This window comes from Oppia nitens, unplaced genomic scaffold (genome assembly GCF_028296485.1).
Source record: "Oppia nitens isolate AA-2021 unplaced genomic scaffold, nextdenovo-longstitch-racon4-pilon3 scaffold28_pilon_pilon_pilon, whole genome shotgun sequence".
In the NCBI taxonomy this organism is placed as follows: Eukaryota; Metazoa; Arthropoda; class Arachnida; order Sarcoptiformes; family Oppiidae; genus Oppia; species Oppia nitens.
The window spans coordinates 799,916-818,066 of record NW_026533208.1 but is presented as its reverse complement, the minus strand read 5'-3'; the positions used below and the strand labels follow the sequence as shown (position 1 = coordinate 818,066).

General features: G+C 33.6%; 5 protein-coding genes across 6 annotated transcripts; 3 read left to right on the top strand and 2 right to left on the bottom strand.

Moving 5' to 3' along the window:
- LOC128954565 (C-Jun-amino-terminal kinase-interacting protein 4-like) lies at positions 1 to 5,343 on the bottom strand. 2 transcript variants are annotated; one of them, XM_054300163.1, is made up of 7 exons: positions 4,751 to 5,343; positions 4,235 to 4,648; positions 3,718 to 3,735; positions 2,916 to 3,178; positions 2,656 to 2,840; positions 2,478 to 2,498; positions 1 to 2,365 (listed from the first exon to the last, which is right to left on the bottom strand). In XM_054300163.1, the coding sequence occupies exons 1-7, from the start codon at positions 5,316 to 5,318 to the stop codon at positions 121 to 123; spliced, it is 3,714 nt and encodes a 1,237-aa protein (XP_054156138.1). In that variant the 5' UTR covers positions 5,319 to 5,343; the 3' UTR covers positions 1 to 120. The 2 variants fall into 2 exon arrangements, with proteins under 2 accessions (XP_054156138.1, XP_054156139.1); XM_054300164.1 differs by lacking the exon at positions 2,478 to 2,498 and having other exon boundaries at positions 2 to 2,365.
- A 1,220-nt stretch (positions 5,344 to 6,563) lies between these two features.
- Positions 6,564 to 8,914, top strand: LOC128954569 (serine/threonine-protein kinase PLK4-like). The gene is made up of 4 exons (XM_054300168.1): positions 6,564 to 7,585; positions 7,656 to 8,489; positions 8,595 to 8,704; positions 8,779 to 8,914. Exons 1-4 carry the CDS (start codon positions 6,671 to 6,673, stop codon positions 8,870 to 8,872), a joined length of 1,953 nt encoding a protein of 650 aa, XP_054156143.1. The 5' UTR covers positions 6,564 to 6,670; the 3' UTR covers positions 8,873 to 8,914.
- A 418-nt stretch (positions 8,915 to 9,332) lies between these two features.
- LOC128954584 (40S ribosomal protein S14) lies at positions 9,333 to 10,521 on the top strand. Its single transcript, XM_054300186.1, has 5 exons — positions 9,333 to 9,412; positions 9,596 to 9,807; positions 9,919 to 10,080; positions 10,186 to 10,262; positions 10,358 to 10,521. Exons 2-5 carry the CDS (start codon positions 9,659 to 9,661, stop codon positions 10,423 to 10,425), a joined length of 456 nt encoding a protein of 151 aa, XP_054156161.1. The 5' UTR covers positions 9,333 to 9,412; positions 9,596 to 9,658; the 3' UTR covers positions 10,426 to 10,521.
- Positions 10,522 to 11,561: 1,040 nt separating this feature from the next.
- Positions 11,562 to 12,919, bottom strand: LOC128954651 (uncharacterized). Its single transcript, XM_054300252.1, has 2 exons — positions 12,856 to 12,919; positions 11,562 to 12,785 (listed from the first exon to the last, which is right to left on the bottom strand). Exon 2 carries the CDS (start codon positions 12,432 to 12,434, stop codon positions 11,562 to 11,564), a length of 873 nt encoding a protein of 290 aa, XP_054156227.1. The 5' UTR covers positions 12,435 to 12,785; positions 12,856 to 12,919.
- Positions 12,920 to 13,558: 639 nt separating this feature from the next.
- Positions 13,559 to 16,893, top strand: LOC128954567 (vesicle-fusing ATPase 1-like). The gene is made up of 8 exons (XM_054300166.1): positions 13,559 to 13,807; positions 13,880 to 13,983; positions 14,090 to 14,189; positions 14,280 to 14,486; positions 14,561 to 14,683; positions 14,782 to 15,288; positions 15,368 to 16,534; positions 16,617 to 16,893. The coding sequence occupies exons 1-8, from the start codon at positions 13,805 to 13,807 to the stop codon at positions 16,680 to 16,682; spliced, it is 2,277 nt and encodes a 758-aa protein (XP_054156141.1). The 5' UTR covers positions 13,559 to 13,804; the 3' UTR covers positions 16,683 to 16,893.
- The last annotated feature ends 1,258 nt before the right edge of the window (positions 16,894 to 18,151 follow it).

Below are 18,151 nucleotides of genomic sequence, written 5' to 3'. Positions count from 1 at the left end.
ATTTTTTAATTATAATAATATATCACTAAAAAAAAGTATCAGTCATTTATAACACAGACAGACAAACAGTCAATACATTTGTGTTCAAACTGTATGTATGTATGTGTGTGTGTGTGTGTCTTATGGACTCAATTCCCAGACTATTAGGTGAGATCTGTCCCCTTTGGACAGCGATGTCGATGTCGACGTCGACGACGAATCGTCGTCACCGTTAAGTCGAAAATCAATATAGCCTTCGCCGCCGCTTAGTATCAAATTTTTAGTGCAGACAAAAAATTTGACGGCATCTTTGTGGCCGTGAAACGATAGCTGAGTTGTGCTTAAGTTACAAATGGGAACAAACGTCGACATTGCTAGCCGTCCGCTGGATGATGACGAGACAATAGCTGGCGGTGGACTACTCTGACTGCTGCTACCGCCTGAGCCACCACCACCACCAGCGACGGTATCTTTGTGAGCACTACCGCCGCCGCACGGAATGCTTAGTATGACTCCATTAGCCGTTCCGATCCAAATACGATGATTACTGGCCTTCAGTGCCGTAATACGTATAAAACTGAACGCTTTCGGACTCAACATTTTCGAGACATACGGTTCGATGTCGACGTCTTGCAGATGTTGATAGGGTTTCAAATTTGAATACAACTTCAATGTTGAATCCAATCTGAGGCTAACCCATACGCCGTCGCCCAATGCCGTCATCTGACGTGTTTGGGTATCTTTGCGCGGATGAACAGCAAACCAGTGAACCAATTGAAGGGTTTTCGTATTCAATATGAATACCAGATTTCTATAGCCTAACCAAACCATATCTTTTGTTGTCTCAATACACCGAATGCTGTACAATGCGGTCGTTGTGGTGGTAATGGTCGCTGACGATGACGACGACGACATATTTGTCATAGTATTAGACTTTGAATTCGTTGAATCTGAAGTAGTAGTAGTAGTAGTACTAGTAGTAGAAGTGTTCACTAAATTAAATACGACTCCAATATCGATGACATAGTAGGCGGTAAAATCCCATTCGCCGGTAACCATCGACCGTACAAATACACAGCACTGGCCGTTAGCTAAGGCCACAAATACCCGGCCTTTTGTATGAACTATTTGTAGTACAGAGTCTGATAGTTTTACTTTAGCAATACAATGGGACCACTGAGCAATACTCGAATGAATGTATAGATTTCCGTCCTGTCCTCCCGTCCACATTGTCGGCAAACATGTAGACATAGGTTGAAATATAGAACTCGTAGTCGATATGTCATCGGAAGTACTGGTGGGTGATGGGGGCTCAGTATAGGCCACATATTCGGATAGTTTATCCAACGTTGTCGATCCCTTTTCGGTGGCTTCGATAGCTATGTCCCGATAGGCTGACTCGTCCATACGTTTAGCTTCGTATAAGATGTCCACTTCTTTCTTATCGGTTGTCGATGTCGTCGTTGTTGTTGTCGATGACTTACTTCCATCACTTTGAGTGATCAACTCTTGTCTTTCGACTAATCTGATTGCATTGCCGTCGGCATCGATACCATCCGAGCCGTGAATGTCGTCGACTTTAGCTCCCGGTATCGACGATATACATAGTAAATGTGTTTTAACATTAAACGAGTCCAACACTTCTCCCGGATTGCTCCGGATGTTGACAATAGTGACTTTACTTTTGGAATGACTAACACTACAGATCCAGACAAATGTCGACAATTGGCTGTCAAGCGAACGGCTTGTTTGTTCGCTTAACGCTTGAGACAATTCGGTCTCCAAGTCGGCCAATGCATTGTTCGAGTCTTTCGCCGGCGGGGTTTCAGCGGTGGTCTGTTGTTGTTGTTGTTTAGCAGCTGATTGTTGATCCGTTTGTTGTGCCGAGCTTTCGATTTTATCACTGGGAAAGCCGGCTTCGCCACCGGTCAGATCGACAGCACAGGCGCACCATATTTTCATACCGACATCGTCGCCGCTCAACGGCCGACAATAGATGGGAACCGGAACCGACGTGCCTTTGATAGCACTGTTGACCATACGTTCGCCGGACTGGCCATCGCCGTTGCCAGTTCCGGTAATACTCCAGCCGTATGCCTGAATTCTATCGCCACTACCCGTTCGGTTGACATGAGCCCGGACACTGCGCAACGCTCGGGCCCGTTCGCTGGTCAAATCCGAGTCCATTAGCAACAGTAGTTCGCTTCCAGGGCCGCCACTGGCCGCTTGTTGAGCCCGGGCTCGCTTTCGCATGGCGTCCAACGCCGGCGTAACAGCCGTCGGATTAGCCGAATTGAATCGTACGGCTGTCCTCTGGGGCGACAACGACGCGGTCGACGAGTCCTTATTCGGCGGCGAACTTTGCGTACTGAATAGATTACTAAAACTATATAACAATTAAAAATAAAACCACAAAAAAATAATTAATTAATTAAAAACATCATCAGTTATGGGTTCACAATAGCACATAAAGATAACAATAGATAAGCAATCACTACCCGCCCGTCCAATTACGTCCACTTAGCGATAAATAGAGAGTTAGCAGCAAATTAGAAAAAAAGTTAATTATATTATAAATCAATATTTGATATATTATTTGACAATTAAAAACCAGACAAAAAAATTTGTTTACACAAAAAAAACATAAAATCAAAAAATAAAAGACATATCACTTACAACTTCCAAATGGCCGACTTTTTTTCGCCTTCAGTTTTGGTCGCTTTAATCAATTCCGACCATCGGATGGCTTCTTGTAATTCAATTAGTTTTTCTTTATATTGATTTCGTTCCATCAAAACCCGGGCCATCTCTACCCGTGTAAAGCGCTTCCTCTGAGCCATCGGTATATTTTCTTCGTCATCCTTTACCAACAACAACAACAACAATAATAACCATTCAATTATAACAACAAATCAATGGATCAATTAAATAATAACCTCTTTTTGTGCCAACAATTTCTGTTTGGTTTCTTCGGCTTCTTCTTTACATTTTTTCAGCTCTTCCTCCAGTTCTTTGATACGAAATTTTAGCCGTTCTTTGACAGCATCTCTCTGTTGGATCTCATTTGCACACATTGTTAGCTCACTTTGTAGTTCATCTACTTTGGCAATCAAATCGTCTTTAACTATATTCAGGGCATTCTTTGTGGCCAATAATTCGTTATTTTCGGTAATCAAGTTTTGTATCTCTTTTTCCATACCTTTTTGTGTGTTTTGTGTGTAACCAATAAATTTTAATTAATTATAATTAAATCGTAAAAACACAATTAAATGGTTTATATTGATATTAAAAATTTATATTAAAAATTTTTTTTTGTTTATAGTGTAACGGGAAGTCATAATAAAACTATTGCTTAAAATGTAAATATTATATTTTAAAAATTACTGTAACTTTTAAAATATTATATAATATTTTTAACTATTATATTAAATAATTTATATATTAATTATTTACATATTTATTTAATATCAGTTTTTAAATTATCTAAAAAAGTTTTTTTTAATTTTGTTTAGTTTACTAAACTACCGGTAATTAATTTTTAGTTTTTTTATTGTACTTACTTTATTAGAAATTTTCTAATAATTTTACTTTCAATTAAAAAAATCTAAAACACTATATATATATACTACAAACAATAATCATTAAAAAATAAAATAAAATACAATCACAATATGCTATGTATCTAATTTAATACACATTTCAAACAAAATTTTTAAATTTTAATTGCCAATAACTTACCAAAAAAATTGTCGTTCACTAAAAATACAAACAAAATAAAAAACAAAAAAACAATTAAATTAATAAATTATTTTGATTTTTTTTTAAAGAGGAATTGATATAAATGAAAAATTAATTCAAAAAAGTTTTACATAATTTCTAATAATGCAATAAACAGTAAATTTATAAACTTATAAACAGTACACGTATATAGGGTTTATATGTTGTGATAAAATTAATTAAAATAAACACATTAGACATAAAGTAAAGTGGGGGAGGATAGGGAAGGGGGAGGGGAGGGGAAAGCCTAAAAAATGGTTAGTGTCATACCAGTGGACGCGTATTCACTCGGGTGAACATATTGTCCTTTATTTTTATATATATATATATAAAAAACACATTTTGTTTTGACAGCAATTAATTGAAAAAAATTGATAGCAATATAAAAAAAAGTTTGTGTAGTAATTAAAAGATTAAAAAAGTCATACAAAATATACAGATATACCGTAAAATCAAACCAAACAAACAAAACAAATACCTGTAAGACTGGGATAGTCTCGATCCTTATCCCGATCTCTGGCCAAATCATCGACATCTTCAATAATGGATGGATTTAGTTCATCGAGTGTCAGCTCGCGGTCAGCCCAGGCCTGCCGTATGGGTGTCGGACTATTCGAGTCTCTTCTATTATTAGCTAATTGTTCGCTAAATTCTTCGCCACTACTCTCAAACTCTTGACGTCTGTTATTCTGGTATTTTATACTATAATTTGGTAGACTATTCGGTGGCTGTTGTTGTTGTTGTTGTAACGATGACATACCCTCATCGGTACCGATCAATATCTTTACTCTTTCCATTAGTTCGCAATGACTTCTCAATACTTCTGTATATCTTTCGTGTAATTTATTATATTCTTTCTTTAGTTCGGCTTCTTTTTCCTCCAGACGTAAGGCTATATCAACAACAAAAAAAACCAAAGAAAACAATCGTTAAGTAATAATACAGAAACTAAACCATCAATTGGTTGGACAACAACAACACAAACAACACATACAATGATCGGCCGAATTCTTGGCCTTCAGTTCCAACATTTTGACAATATTGGCTAACGAATCGATTTTTTGCTGATAATGTTGTTTCTCTTCATCGGTGGTAAACTCAAACTCGAACAGCCGTTGTTCGACTTTTTTCTTATTTAACTTTTCCTTTTCAAATGCAGTGACCAACTGTTCGTTATCGTCTTTACATAGTTCCAGTTCCACCTGATATTGTTGATTCTCGATGGATGCCATATCCAGCGATTCGAGGACATTGACCACCAGAGGCATCAGTCCGGCCACAACATCTTCGTCTTCATTACATCGGCTAATGATTCGTTGCAATTCGGTATAGATTTGTGCGGCCAATGTCTGTACCCGTTCGGACACTACATGAGTGGGTGAATCCAATTGTCGGCCCAATTCGTAGATGGTTTCGGTTGTCTGCGTCGATAGCGGTGGTGTATCGGGCGTATCGTTTATGATGGCCTCAGCCGCTGCCGATAACTTGCCGACCATTGGCGGTGTTGTGGCCGTTATCGTGTTGTTGGCGTTGGTGTCCATTATAATGTTGTCGTTCATCATTTGATTACCGATTGATTTTTTACTACTAATAATAAAAAAAATGCTTTTTTGACCCGAAATCGGTAAATCGATTAAAAAAAAAATAAAACTTCAATTTTTTAGTCACAATATAAACAAAAATCACTAATTTTTTAAATATATTTTTTATTATTTATTTATTTTTTTTGGTTAAACAATATGTTTATAAYTAAATATATTATATATTTTTATGTCATTATTATTATTATTATTAACATATTTTTTAAAAACAACATTTCAATTGTTATTATTATTTAATAAATATTTAATTTTATTTATAGATTACTAACACAAATGAGTTGTCATTTTTGTTGTTTATTATTAGTTWTTTGTTAATGATTTACATAATATATATTAATGATAACAAAAACATTACACACAAAAAAWATTATAACAATTATTATTAAAAATAAGTCAATCAATAGTAAACAATAATATTATACAATATTTTACAGTATAGTTTATGGAATGGGGTTTTAGGCAATCACTATATTTAATAGGAATATATTTCCATAACAGTTCCCCCCCCCAAAAAAAMATAAATATAATTTTTGAAATTTATAAACTTATTATATTATAAAACTAWTTTTTGTTTCTAATTTTTTTTATAATTAATTATATGAATTAAATTAATTTTTTTTCATAAATTTAATTATTTAATTACAATATTTTTTTTTAAAACTAAAGATAATTACAAAATATTATTATTTATGTATACTATCAATTGTTAAAAACTATTTTTTATTTATTTATTAAAAAAAATAAAATTTATATACTTGCTCAATCAATCACTTAGAACATATTAATTACTAAAAAAATAAATGTAAATAATAATTATTTTTTTTAAAAATAAGTAAAATATTTTAAAAATTTTAGGAAACAACAAAAAAAAGGTGGGAACACTATTGCATACATACACTATTAGTATAGCTTAAAGTACAGTACAAAAATAGTACGATGTTATCAATTGCACTGCGCATGCGTTTTGAACARTGAGTGACATCTAATTTGTTTGCCTAAAAATACTTAAAAACCATTCATAAACAACGTTACGGGTATATTTCCAATACTAATCCAAATACAACTGTTGTACAATTCATACATTATTTTAGGGGACACTATATATGATAGTATGAGTACTACAAGCGTAACGATTGTATTGAATGAATACATTTAGTATCACTTTTTTTTTGGACTCATGTTTTGAATCCAAAAAAAAAATAAAAATTCAAAAAATAAAAACATTTGAAAAATAAATAACAAATAATACAAACATTGGATCAGTTTTTTTGTTTTGTTGACCACCGCTGCTGATGAAGAATACATAAAAAACAATGTCTTTTACTAATAATTTGGACACCGATTGTCACCAACGAATTCGGGCCAACACCACGAAGTGGAGCAACAATATCGGCGACTATTCGATGATTGCGGCCATCGGTAAAGGATCGTTTGGTCAGGTATTCAAAGCGGTACACAAATCGGCGGACAATAACAACAACAACAACAATCACCGTACGAACTGGTCATCTGAAGACTGTCACCAACGCCAACAACAACAATACTGTGCCATCAAATCGATTGATAAGAAATCGTCGCCAAATTTAGGCAAAATCTTGACCGAAGTGTCCATTCATTTGCGTCTGAAGAACGACAATATATTGCAATTGTTTAACGTTATCGAAGACAATCAGTCAGTCTATTTGGTTCTTGAACTCTGTTCCGGCGGTACTTTAGGCCAATTGATCCAGAAGTACGGCGGTGTCAAACACTACAACAACAAGAATAAGAAGACAACGCCGCCGACGATGACGACGACGACGACAAACGGTTTGGACAATCGTATCGTTCAACCGGTTCTCGACTATCGACTGATTTCAACAATAATGAAACAACTGTGCAATGGTTTGGATTATCTTCACCGTAACGCCATTGTCCATCGGGATCTGAATCTTAACAATATATTGATTGTACGATCGTTTGATTGTGTGGGCGAATTGGCCATAAAAATTGCCGACTTTGGTCTGGCCATTGATCTAAATACAAATTCATTGCAACATTTGACGAAACCTCATCGCGACGATCACGTAATGCCAGTACCAATTGGGACCACAATTTGCGGTACTCCTGGTTTTATATCGCCCGAAGTTTGGTCACAAATGCAAACTGTTTCGGCGAAAAGCGATATTTTCAGTTTAGGATCAATACTATTCTCATGTATTGCCGGTTATACACCTAAAGGAGCACTGGTATGTAATTTTTTAACATACAATTACCGATATTATATGGTATTAATATCTTTTAATTTCAAAAAAATAGGATTTAAGTAACTTTTCGACGATTGCCTGCGATCTGATATGTCGTTTGTTGGCTCCCGATCCCAATGATCGGCCGACCATTGATGACATAGTTAAACATCAATTAATTGTCGGTCCGCTGCAAACCCAGCGGTTGCATCCGATAAGTAAGATAACCGATAGTCTAGAGTTGAACATCAATGGCGACGGCAGTGTTTTTATTAGATTCAAAAAGAAGTGCCAAACAATACAAGTATCACCCGATGGACTCAATGTTGTTATTGCCAGTACTGGTGGTAGTAGTGGTGGCGGTGGTTGTAGTGGAGGACAGCAACAAATAAAACAAAAAGTCTATAATTATTATAGTTTACCGCAAAACGAGTGGAAAAAATACAATTACGCACAAAAGTTTGTCCAATTGGTTAGAGCGAAGACACCGAAGGTTACAGTCTATCCGAAAAATGACGACAAATCTAATAATAATAATAATAATGAATATATCTTGAAGTCATCGCTGATGGAAAACTCTGACTTTGAAGTAACCATTTTTAACTCGACTACCAATGAAAGTAAAAAAGTTTTAATCAATGATTTCATGAATAATAATAATAATAATAATACGTTAAAACTCGCAAAGTTTGGCCAACGAGTCAAACAATTGTATGAGTTTTGTTTGAAAACGGAAAAAGACTTTCAAAACAGTGGCGACAGATCAGGTATTGATTGTTTTCCCATTACTTTTGGACGCAAAAGTAAAATCAAATCCGACTCATCGACAACAACACTGTCACCGTCGCAGATATCGAGTCAGATATTGAGATCCATTCAAATCGATGGTATCGGCGAAGCTTCTCAGGTATCTATCATTTCAGACATTAATTCATGTGTTGTTGCCATCATATCTGGTAGTGATATATGTTTTCTAATCTTATTTTTTGTTTGTATTTATCTGTTTTAATAGCTATCAAATGGTGTTTTCAATGTCTGCTTTACCGATGGCTCGACATTAAGCTTTCAAAGCGATTCGGAAGTTCCGGTTATTTTCTATCCGACAAATGGTGTCGAAAAAAGGTTTATAAAATTAACTATTTTTTTAATTAAAAAAACTTATTATTGTTTTTTAATTATTAAATTGTTTTTTTTAGGTATAGGAAAAATGATTTATTACCCGATTTTGTTAAACAAAAGTTGGCACTATTACCGCAAATTGTTAATAAATTAAAAGAGTCTCAACAATAATAATAATAATTTTGATAACAAATGTATCTATTGTGTAATTTTGTGTATAATTTTATATATAAATATATATATAAATGATTTGATGTACAGATAAAGACAACAACGACAACAACAACAAAATAATTTTTTATTGATTTAATTAATTTTATAAAATTGTATAAAAAAAAGTTTTATAAAAAAAAACTATAATTGGATTAAACAAACAAACAAATTATACATATTTTATATGTTGTTTAATAATAATAGTAATAATAATATAAGTCTCTAACTAAACAAATAAATATTTATTATATTTTTTTATAAATCTCTATATTATTATTAAGGTTTGACTAAATTAAAATTTTGTATAAAATAAATAACAATTAATTAATTTAACAAAAAAAATTTTTTTAAATTATATAACTTTCAAATATACACTATTGTAAGGGAACGGTAGGTAAGACAACAGCGCCACCCATAATGTGTTGACTTAACTGATTGTCAGCTAAACAGCACTTCCTTTTGATGCCCACGTCGTCGACATTTTGGACGCACTGTTAGGTAAGTTAATCACTTGAATTGATTGAATTAGTCGGCAATTAGTGGCCAAAAGTTTTTTTTWWAATTATAATTAACTTAAAAAATCAATAGTTTTTTWWTTGATATTAAATAATAATATATCATATGTTTGTTATATTTAAAAACTAATTGAAAGTTTGATTGATTTTTTTTCAATATACACAGTGTATACACACCACGTGTTACTACATATTATTATTAAGACCTATTGGATCAGTTTGAAAGACAATGTCCAAACGTAAAGGAAAGCAGACCCAGGAGCAGCCGGTGCTGGCATTGGGACCGCAGGCACTGGAGGGCGAAAATGTCTTCGGCGTCGCCCATATCTATGCCTCGTTTAACGATACGTTCGTACACGTGACCGATCTGTCCGGACGGTAAGTGTTGGTCACTGTTGTTGGTGGTGTTGATCACACCAATTGGATCCAACTTATTGTTTAATTGATGTGGTTTTAATTGATATCTATCTATATGTACCTTATGTCTAGTGAAACCATAACTCGCGTTACCGGTGGTATGAAAGTGAAAGCCGACAGAGACGAGGCCAGTCCCTATGCGGCTATGTTGGCCGCCCAGGATGTGGCCGAAAAGTGCAAGACTATCGGCATCAATGCTCTGCACATTAAGTTGAGGGCTACGGGAGGCACGAGGTTAGTGGTTATCCATCCATCCATCCATAACTGATTTGCAAAATAAACCATAGATTTTTTTGATTACCGGTAATATAATTTGATTTATTGATCTGTATTGACCAGAACCAAAACTCCCGGACCCGGAGCTCAAAGTGCATTGAGAGCGTTGGCCCGATCGGGTATGAAAATCGGACGTATCGGTAATTGAATTTGTTTTTTTATTTGTCTTATATATGATATAATATAATAATATATGGCAAACAATTGCTAATTGTTGTATCATTTACACACACAGAGGACGTAACACCGATTCCATCGGACAGTACCCGAAGGAAGGGTGGCCGCAGAGGTAGACGATTGTAATCCCAATACAYACACCGAGWGGACAGATAGTATTTCGGGATAAAGATCCCCCGATGAAATTAATTTGATTAATAAAATTGACTTTTTAAATGAAAAAAATAACTGTCTGTTTGTTTAATTAATTTAATTTTTTGTTATCTAACGGGTAATTATAATGTCTATGTTTGATAAAATAGATAGTCATCTCTCTTTCTTTCTCTCTTTCTTTCTCTCTTTCTYTCTCTCTCTCTTTCTCTCTCTCTCTYTCTCTTAATAGTACTGTATGTACAGTGTGTGATAGGGAGGCGCTGTTTAGTTGTATATATATAGAGGTTTAGAGGTTAACCCCATTATATAACTATTAGGTCATTAACTTTTTGTTCCACTAAATTATATATATATATATACAGTATATATGATAAATATTTATATATCACATACATGTATAATATATATTATATTATTTATTCAACAACATTATTACACTATATAAAGCTATTATATATAATTTATATATTTATTTTTCTAGACGAGTCTTATTTTTATTTATTATTATTTATTTATATTTTATTATTATATTGAATATAACATTAATAAAAAATAAAAATTTCATAATACAAACAAAACAATAAGACACTTAAAAAATAATATATATATATATAAATATTTTTAGGCTATCTCTCTYTCTCTCTCTCTCTCTCTCTCTCTCTCTCTTTTAATAAAAATAGTTGTCTGAAAATTTATGTATGCATTTAATGTTTAAATTTATTATGTATTGAATGAATGAATGAATGAATGAATGTATGAAATGACTGAATAATTTTTAAATGAATTACATTTTATATATATATATAACAATAATTTGCATATTATATACCTAAGAGTCATAAAAATTTATATATAAATATAGCTTATATTCAAAATAAAGTTTATATATATATATATATAGACTACTAGAGTAATACATAATTTAATTTATATAAATTTATAWATATWTATATATATATATTTAACACAATTTATATTTATACATAATGTATACCTAATAATACTCATACAAAAAAAATAATAATAATTTAAAGCTACAAATAATTTGATTAATTAAAAAAAAATCAAAAAAACAAAATTAAAAAAAAAATTTTACCGAAAAATTTCATTTAAATAAATTTTGTCCAACTTTTCAGTTTACTTTTGAGTACAGCTAGCGGTCCGTAGGCAGCCTTATAGCCATAGTTTGACATCAATGGATCGGTAAACGAATAGGCCGTATAGTATTTATGTATTTGCGATACGTCSAGACCCGGCGGCAAATGGTGCGGATGGTTCTTGAGTTCTTCGTGCATGTCTTTGATTCGTTGTTCATAACCGGCGGGTACTTCGTCGCCGCCGTGCGGACCGCTAAAACTGAAACTAATTGATCCTTCATCGGGTTCACTGGTATCACTGTCGCCGCCGCCAGCGGCAGCTTCATCGGGATCGTAGGTCGGCTTTTCTACGTAAGTTGGACTGTCGTGCGAACCGCTCGGCATATAATGTTCGCCAATATTGATCTTCTTCTGCAGCCTCGGAACCGCTGCTACTGCTGATGGTTGTCGACTCTCACGCCTCGGCGGTCTCAATGGTTCATAGCTCTGATGGGATGCTGTCGCTGATGATGATGACGACGATGCCGATGAATATAATGGTTCTCTGAGGGCATCCATTTGGCCAAAATTATATTCGTTGACCACTGGATTCGGATCTTTTACCGGCTTTTCTTTGACAACAGTCGGCGCTTTCAACGGTATCGTACCCTCGATCTTGAACTGAGGTGTTCTCAAGTATTTGTTTTGCCGGAAAGTCAGATGAAATTTGTTTGGCTGTACCTTAACTATGGCCGGCAGTAGCGGCGTATCAAACGAATAGGTTTTGAATTTTTTCTTACCCGCGTAAACACTGGATATGACCAACGGYTGGACGAKAGATATCATCATCGATGGTAATACTATAGCGGCTAACAGACAATATCGGCAAACAGTTTGTGTCTTCATTATATATCACTGCCGACGACAATGACGACACACACAAGTGGTTATAGTTTTTTTATTTTGAAGATCACCAGAAGTTTCTYTCTTTTTCTCTCTCTTTCCAAGAAGTGAGAGACAACTGACAGTCAAATTGTTAAATTAGCGGTCAATTGATGGCCACAAACAACGAAGAAAACTTCTTCTAATCTCTTCTTCTTCCACTTCTTCTATAAAAACAAATTGTTTCTCTTCTCTCACATCTCATCCGACAGTCTTTATGACAGTCAAGAAAACACAAGACTTTTTTTTTGCCACTGACTTCAAGAGAGAGAGAGACTTCAAGAGTATTAGTAGAAGAAGAAAAAAGTTGCAAAACTTGTGGTAAAATAAAAAAAAAACTAAAATAAAAAGTTTACGCTATGTTTAGCATCGGATAGGGACTAACCGTTTCCAATTGGTTGGCATACAAAATAGTTTTAGGGCCCTAACACACGTCATATATCTATACCTCTCTACACATACAGTGTATGTCATACACACACACACACACACTGTGTATCTCCTCCTCCCTGTGCTTCACCTGAAACGGACGGTGCCGTTGCCTTCAACAAAAAAAAAACGGTTACCCATAACAACACAATACAAAAACATTACTGTAATTAGGGTTAGATTGAGATTCCCAGGGAGGGAAGTTCCCAAATAAAATCCCTCCAATTTTCCCGGAAAATATGGAAAATATATTATATTCCCTCCATTGATCGTTTGAAAGGGAAAATATAATTTGTCATACATTAAAAAGTACCTAATCTCAATGACTATGTGTTTCAATTGGGACCATTATGTTAGTAATAATTCAATCAAAATGTGATTCAAATAATATTAAACATTTAGTAAAAACATTAAAATACATTTTGTAGACATTTACTATACAAACGTGTTTTTAATTAAACATTATGTAATGTGAGTTAGGGTACGATAGGTGGTACCACAAGGAAATGTCTTCCCAGGGAACAGGGAATATAAGACGAGGGAGGGAATCTGATCTAACCCTAACTGTAATATACAGTAATCAATAATACATAGGGTTTTTCAATGTATAATAACAACTATAACACATTGATAATAACTACAGGTATATAAATAAAAACTGTATATCAATAGCACAGTCACTGTTTGTTTGTTTGTTTAGTACATCAAAACATACCATTGAATATATCGATCGATACCATTGATGGACAACAACAACAACAACAACTAACAACTGATCCCATTATCATATCATTGACTTATTATCTGATCCCAACACCAATAAGTACAGACCATCATCATCACCACTACTACATCCAAACCATCATCAGCTGATGCTAATTGATTAATCATCATAACATAAATAAATGGTAAGTAAATTGATAATTGTTTTTAATATATCTATTTTGATTTGGATTAATTGGATCAATTGGTACTATCAGGAGTGTAATCGAGGAAAAGTAGTCCAATGTCCTACCGATGCCCTGTCGCTGACCAATCGGGTTATTGTTAATCCCATTGACTATCCATTGATCGACAAGAATCGGTAATTATTAATAATTATTAAATATAAAAAATGTTTTCAATTGTCTGATCGACAACTAATTGATTGCCAATTGATTTTAATTATTATTATTATTATCACTAACCAGTAATGTAGAGATAACGACATCAACTGGCCATAAGTATGTCTTTACACTGGAAGTGGCAGATCAGGTGCCCAGAGGAGGAATGGCCTACAATAGGCAAATGGTTTGTTAGGATTACCAGTAATAGCTGTTATAATGTCTTTGAATTTAATTTACCACTTCTTGTTGTTGTTGTTTCATTCAATATCTATAGCGAAAATGGGCTCAATTATCAATCAACGATACCGTCGATGTTCGGCTCTATAATTTCAATCCCAATACACAATTCATATCGAAAATTACATTAGTTGTGGATTTTATGCAAAAAGTTGCCGCCAATAGTGACCAATACGATACGGATCTAATGTCACGCGAATTTTTGATGCAATTTCCCCGACAGGCTTTTACCGTCGGACAACTGGTCAGTTTTTTTTGTATTTTCCTTTAAATTTTTACAATTATCGGTAAAATATCAATAATTTTTTCGTTTTTTAGGGTGTATTTAAATTTTTGGACAAAAAACAATTGTGTACAACAGTTAAAGAGATGGAAGTGTTGGTCATCGACAATATGTCTGGAAAACAACAACAACAACAGTCATCAAAGGAACCGTCAAAAGTATAATAATTTTTCTAGAAGTTACTTAAAACTTATTGACAACTAAATTAATTAAACTTTTTATTTTATTTGTTTAACCAAAAAACAAAAAAATTAAGATAAGAATCGGTCAATTGGTTCCCAATACACAAGTAGTGTTCGAAAAGGCCGACGACTCTTCAATTATACTGACCGGTCAGTCGAAGGGCAAAGTTGTCCGACAGTCGATCATAAATCCCAATTGGGATTTCGAAACAATGGGAATCGGCGGTCTCGACAAAGAGTTTAACGCCATATTTCGTCGGGCGTTCGCCTCCCGAGTATTTCCACCCGAGATTATCGAACAGTTAGGTTTGAAGCACGTGCGCGGTATACTGTTGTACGGACCGCCCGGTACCGGTAAAACGTTGATGGCCCGACAAATTGGCCAAATGTTGAACGCCAGAGAACCGAAAATAGTTAACGGACCGCAAATTCTCGATAAATATGTCGGCGAAAGTGAGGCCAACATTCGTAAACTGTTTGCCGACGCCGAAGAAGAACAAAAACGAATGGGAATCAATAGCGGACTGCATATCATTATATTTGACGAAATCGATGCCATCTGTAAGGCCAGAGGTTCGGTGGTATGTATGACGACGACCCTATTTATAACCAGTAATTAATTCTTTGTGTGGTTTAACCATTTTTTTAATGGATGGATAGGCCGGCGCTACCGGTGTTCACGACACTGTAGTCAATCAATTGTTGGCAAAGATCGATGGCGTCGAATCGCTGAACAATATACTGGTGATCGGTATGACTAACAGACGCGATATGATTGACGAAGCATTGCTACGACCGGGTCGTATGGAAGTGCAGATGGAAATCAGTTTACCGAACGAACATGGCCGACTACAGATACTCAATATACATACAACCAAAATGAAACAATTCAAAAAGTTGGCCTCGGATGTCAATCTGGATGAATTGGCCAGTTTGACTAAGAATTTTTCGGGTGCCGAAATCGAAGGACTAGTCCGGGCCGCGCAGTCGACTGCCATGAACCGGTTGGTCAAAGCCGATAGCAAAGTCCAAGTGGATACGGCAGCTTTCGAGAAACTGTTGATTGCCCGAAACGATTTTATGCACGCACTCCAGCACGACGTCAAACCGGCGTTCGGTACCAGCAATGAAGCTATCGAACGATTTTGCGGTAGCGGTGTCATCGAATGGGGTCAACCAATCAGGGATCTGCTGGACGATGGTCAACTGTTCATCCAGCAGGCTAAGTCAACCGATACGCCACGCGGTTTGGTCAGTATACTGTTGGAAGGTTCGGCCAATGCCGGCAAGACAGCATTGGCCGCTAAATTGGCACTCGAGTCGGATTTTCCATTTGTCAAACTATGTTCGCCCGAAGATATGGTCGGTTTTACCGAAACGGCTAAATGTATGCAAATACGTAAGGTTTTCGACGATGCCTACAAATCTACTCAGTCGTGTATACTGGTCGACGACATAGAAGGTCTATTAGATTACGGCGACATTGGGGCCCGTTATTCAAATCTAGTACTCCAGGCGCTGCGTTTGCTGCTGAAGAAAGAGCCGCCTCCGGGGAAAAAACTGTTGATTTTGTGTACGACTAGTCGTCGGGATGTATTGGAACAGATGAAACTGTTGACATCGTTTACCACTGTCATACACGTACCCAATCTGACAAAAGGCGAACACTTGGTCCAAGTCTTACTGAATCTAACGGAAACCGAAAACAATGGTAATTCGGTTTGTTTTGATCGCAACGAGATATCGAGAATCTCGAAGATTATATCACAGCGGCGACTGTCGATTGGCATCAAAAAATTGTTGGCTTTAGTCGACTGGGCCCGACAGGTACTGTGCTGACCATCACCACAACCATAACCCCTATATATATATATTTGAAGACTAAATAATTATTATTGAATTATTACAGATGGACCCATCGATTCGTGCGCCAAAATTTTTGGCCAAACTCGAGGAAGAGATGGCCATTGTTTGAGTGAAAATGATGGGACAACTGATGTGGATGTCTGTGTCTACTGTATGTGTGTGTGTGTGTGTCTGTCTGTACGGTAAACTGACTGCACAATTGTTTTATTGTTTTAACGGTAGTCTCGATAATGACATGTCATCCACACACACACACACAAACACACATTGAATTATAAGTATTAAAAATAGCAATATATATAATTAAATAAAATATTATATGATATTTATTATTGATATATATTTTATTTATTGTTACAAACAAAAAACACTAATAGGTATCTCCAAAAACTGTTATTCAATTTATTAATTATATATTGAAATTATCGTATATTTTATCGTTTGAAGTGAAAAACAATAATTAATATTATAATATAATACATACATACATACTATACATATTTGAAATGTTAAATTAAAACTCATTAAACCATTTTATTTCTGTTATAATTAATCAATCAATCAATAGATTCAGATTTATTTTCTCTTTTTTAAAAAAAACGGATAATAGTTATCAAATACATTATTGAAATATTATAATAATTATATTCAAATACATTGAAAAACAATCAGTTTATATATATATAGAGAAAGAGAGTCTACTATAATTGTTATCAAATCAAACAAATGTTTTATTTAAATGCCAATTATTGGCTACAAAGACACTAATGTTATTGATTGCTTATTATATTTAATTATAAACATATATATATAATAATCATTAAAATAATTAATAATAATAATAATGATATAAATATAGTCAACAATTACTGAATAGATTTTAATGAGAATATATAAATAATAATAATTATTATTATAAATATATATATATATATATATATAACATAATCAAAGCAAATATATATATATAATATATGGATTACGGTAATTAAATTACATGAAAATTTTGATTTTAATTTTTTGTGTAATATTCCTACTATTAATTTTGTTATAAATTTTTTTAGTGTATTTTTTTGATTATTTATTTATTTATTTAATTAATTACTATTACATTAAATACATGTATATAAAACAAAAACATGTATATATATACTGTGTATGTTAATGTGATATTTATTTTTTTATTATTATTACTTATTTTTAAATTATACTTTACTGATATCATTTAGTGGTATAATTTATAATAATATATATATATATATAATGTTAATATTATATATTTTAGATTTAAAAAATAATTTAAATAAATTTCAAATTAATTCCTGATATTTATATATACCTCTACTTTCAATTATAATAATAATAATTATTATTATTGCTATTTTTGTTATATAATTATTTATTTGTTAAACATTTATTTTATTTTATTTATTTATTTTTTGATTAACTGTATAATTTGTTCAAAAAAAAAAATAAATAAAATCATAAATAAATGTGCGATTTTTTTTTGGTAATTCGTGACAATTTATTTATTTATTTTTGTTGTCAATATTTTTTATAGAAAATTTTATTTTTTAA

Coding starts and splice junctions, on each gene's coding strand:
- LOC128954569 (XM_054300168.1), top strand. CDS start 6,671: ATGTCTTTTACTAATAATTTGGACACCGATTGTCACCAACGAATTCGG. Junction 7,586..7,655: donor ATACACCTAAAGGAGCACTG/GTATGTAATTTT, acceptor TCAAAAAAATAG/GATTTAAGTAACTTTTCGAC. Junction 8,705..8,778: donor ACAAATGGTGTCGAAAAAAG/GTTTATAAAATT, acceptor TGTTTTTTTTAG/GTATAGGAAAAATGATTTAT.
- LOC128954584 (XM_054300186.1), top strand. CDS start 9,659: ATGTCCAAACGTAAAGGAAAGCAGACCCAGGAGCAGCCGGTGCTGGCA. Junction 9,808..9,918: donor GTGACCGATCTGTCCGGACG/GTAAGTGTTGGT, acceptor CCTTATGTCTAG/TGAAACCATAACTCGCGTTA. Junction 10,263..10,357: donor TATGAAAATCGGACGTATCG/GTAATTGAATTT, acceptor TTACACACACAG/AGGACGTAACACCGATTCCA.
- LOC128954567 (XM_054300166.1), top strand. Junction 13,984..14,089: donor CCATTGATCGACAAGAATCG/GTAATTATTAAT, acceptor ATCACTAACCAG/TAATGTAGAGATAACGACAT. Junction 14,684..14,781: donor CATCAAAGGAACCGTCAAAA/GTATAATAATTT, acceptor AAAAAAATTAAG/ATAAGAATCGGTCAATTGGT.
- LOC128954565 (XM_054300163.1), bottom strand. CDS start 5,318: ATGATGAACGACAACATTATAATGGACACCAACGCCAACAACACGATA. Junction 4,649..4,750: donor CAAGAATTCGGCCGATCATT/GTATGTGTTGTT, acceptor TTGTTGATATAG/CCTTACGTCTGGAGGAAAAA. Junction 2,366..2,477: donor GGACGTAATTGGACGGGCGG/GTAGTGATTGCT, acceptor ATTGTTATATAG/TTTTAGTAATCTATTCAGTA.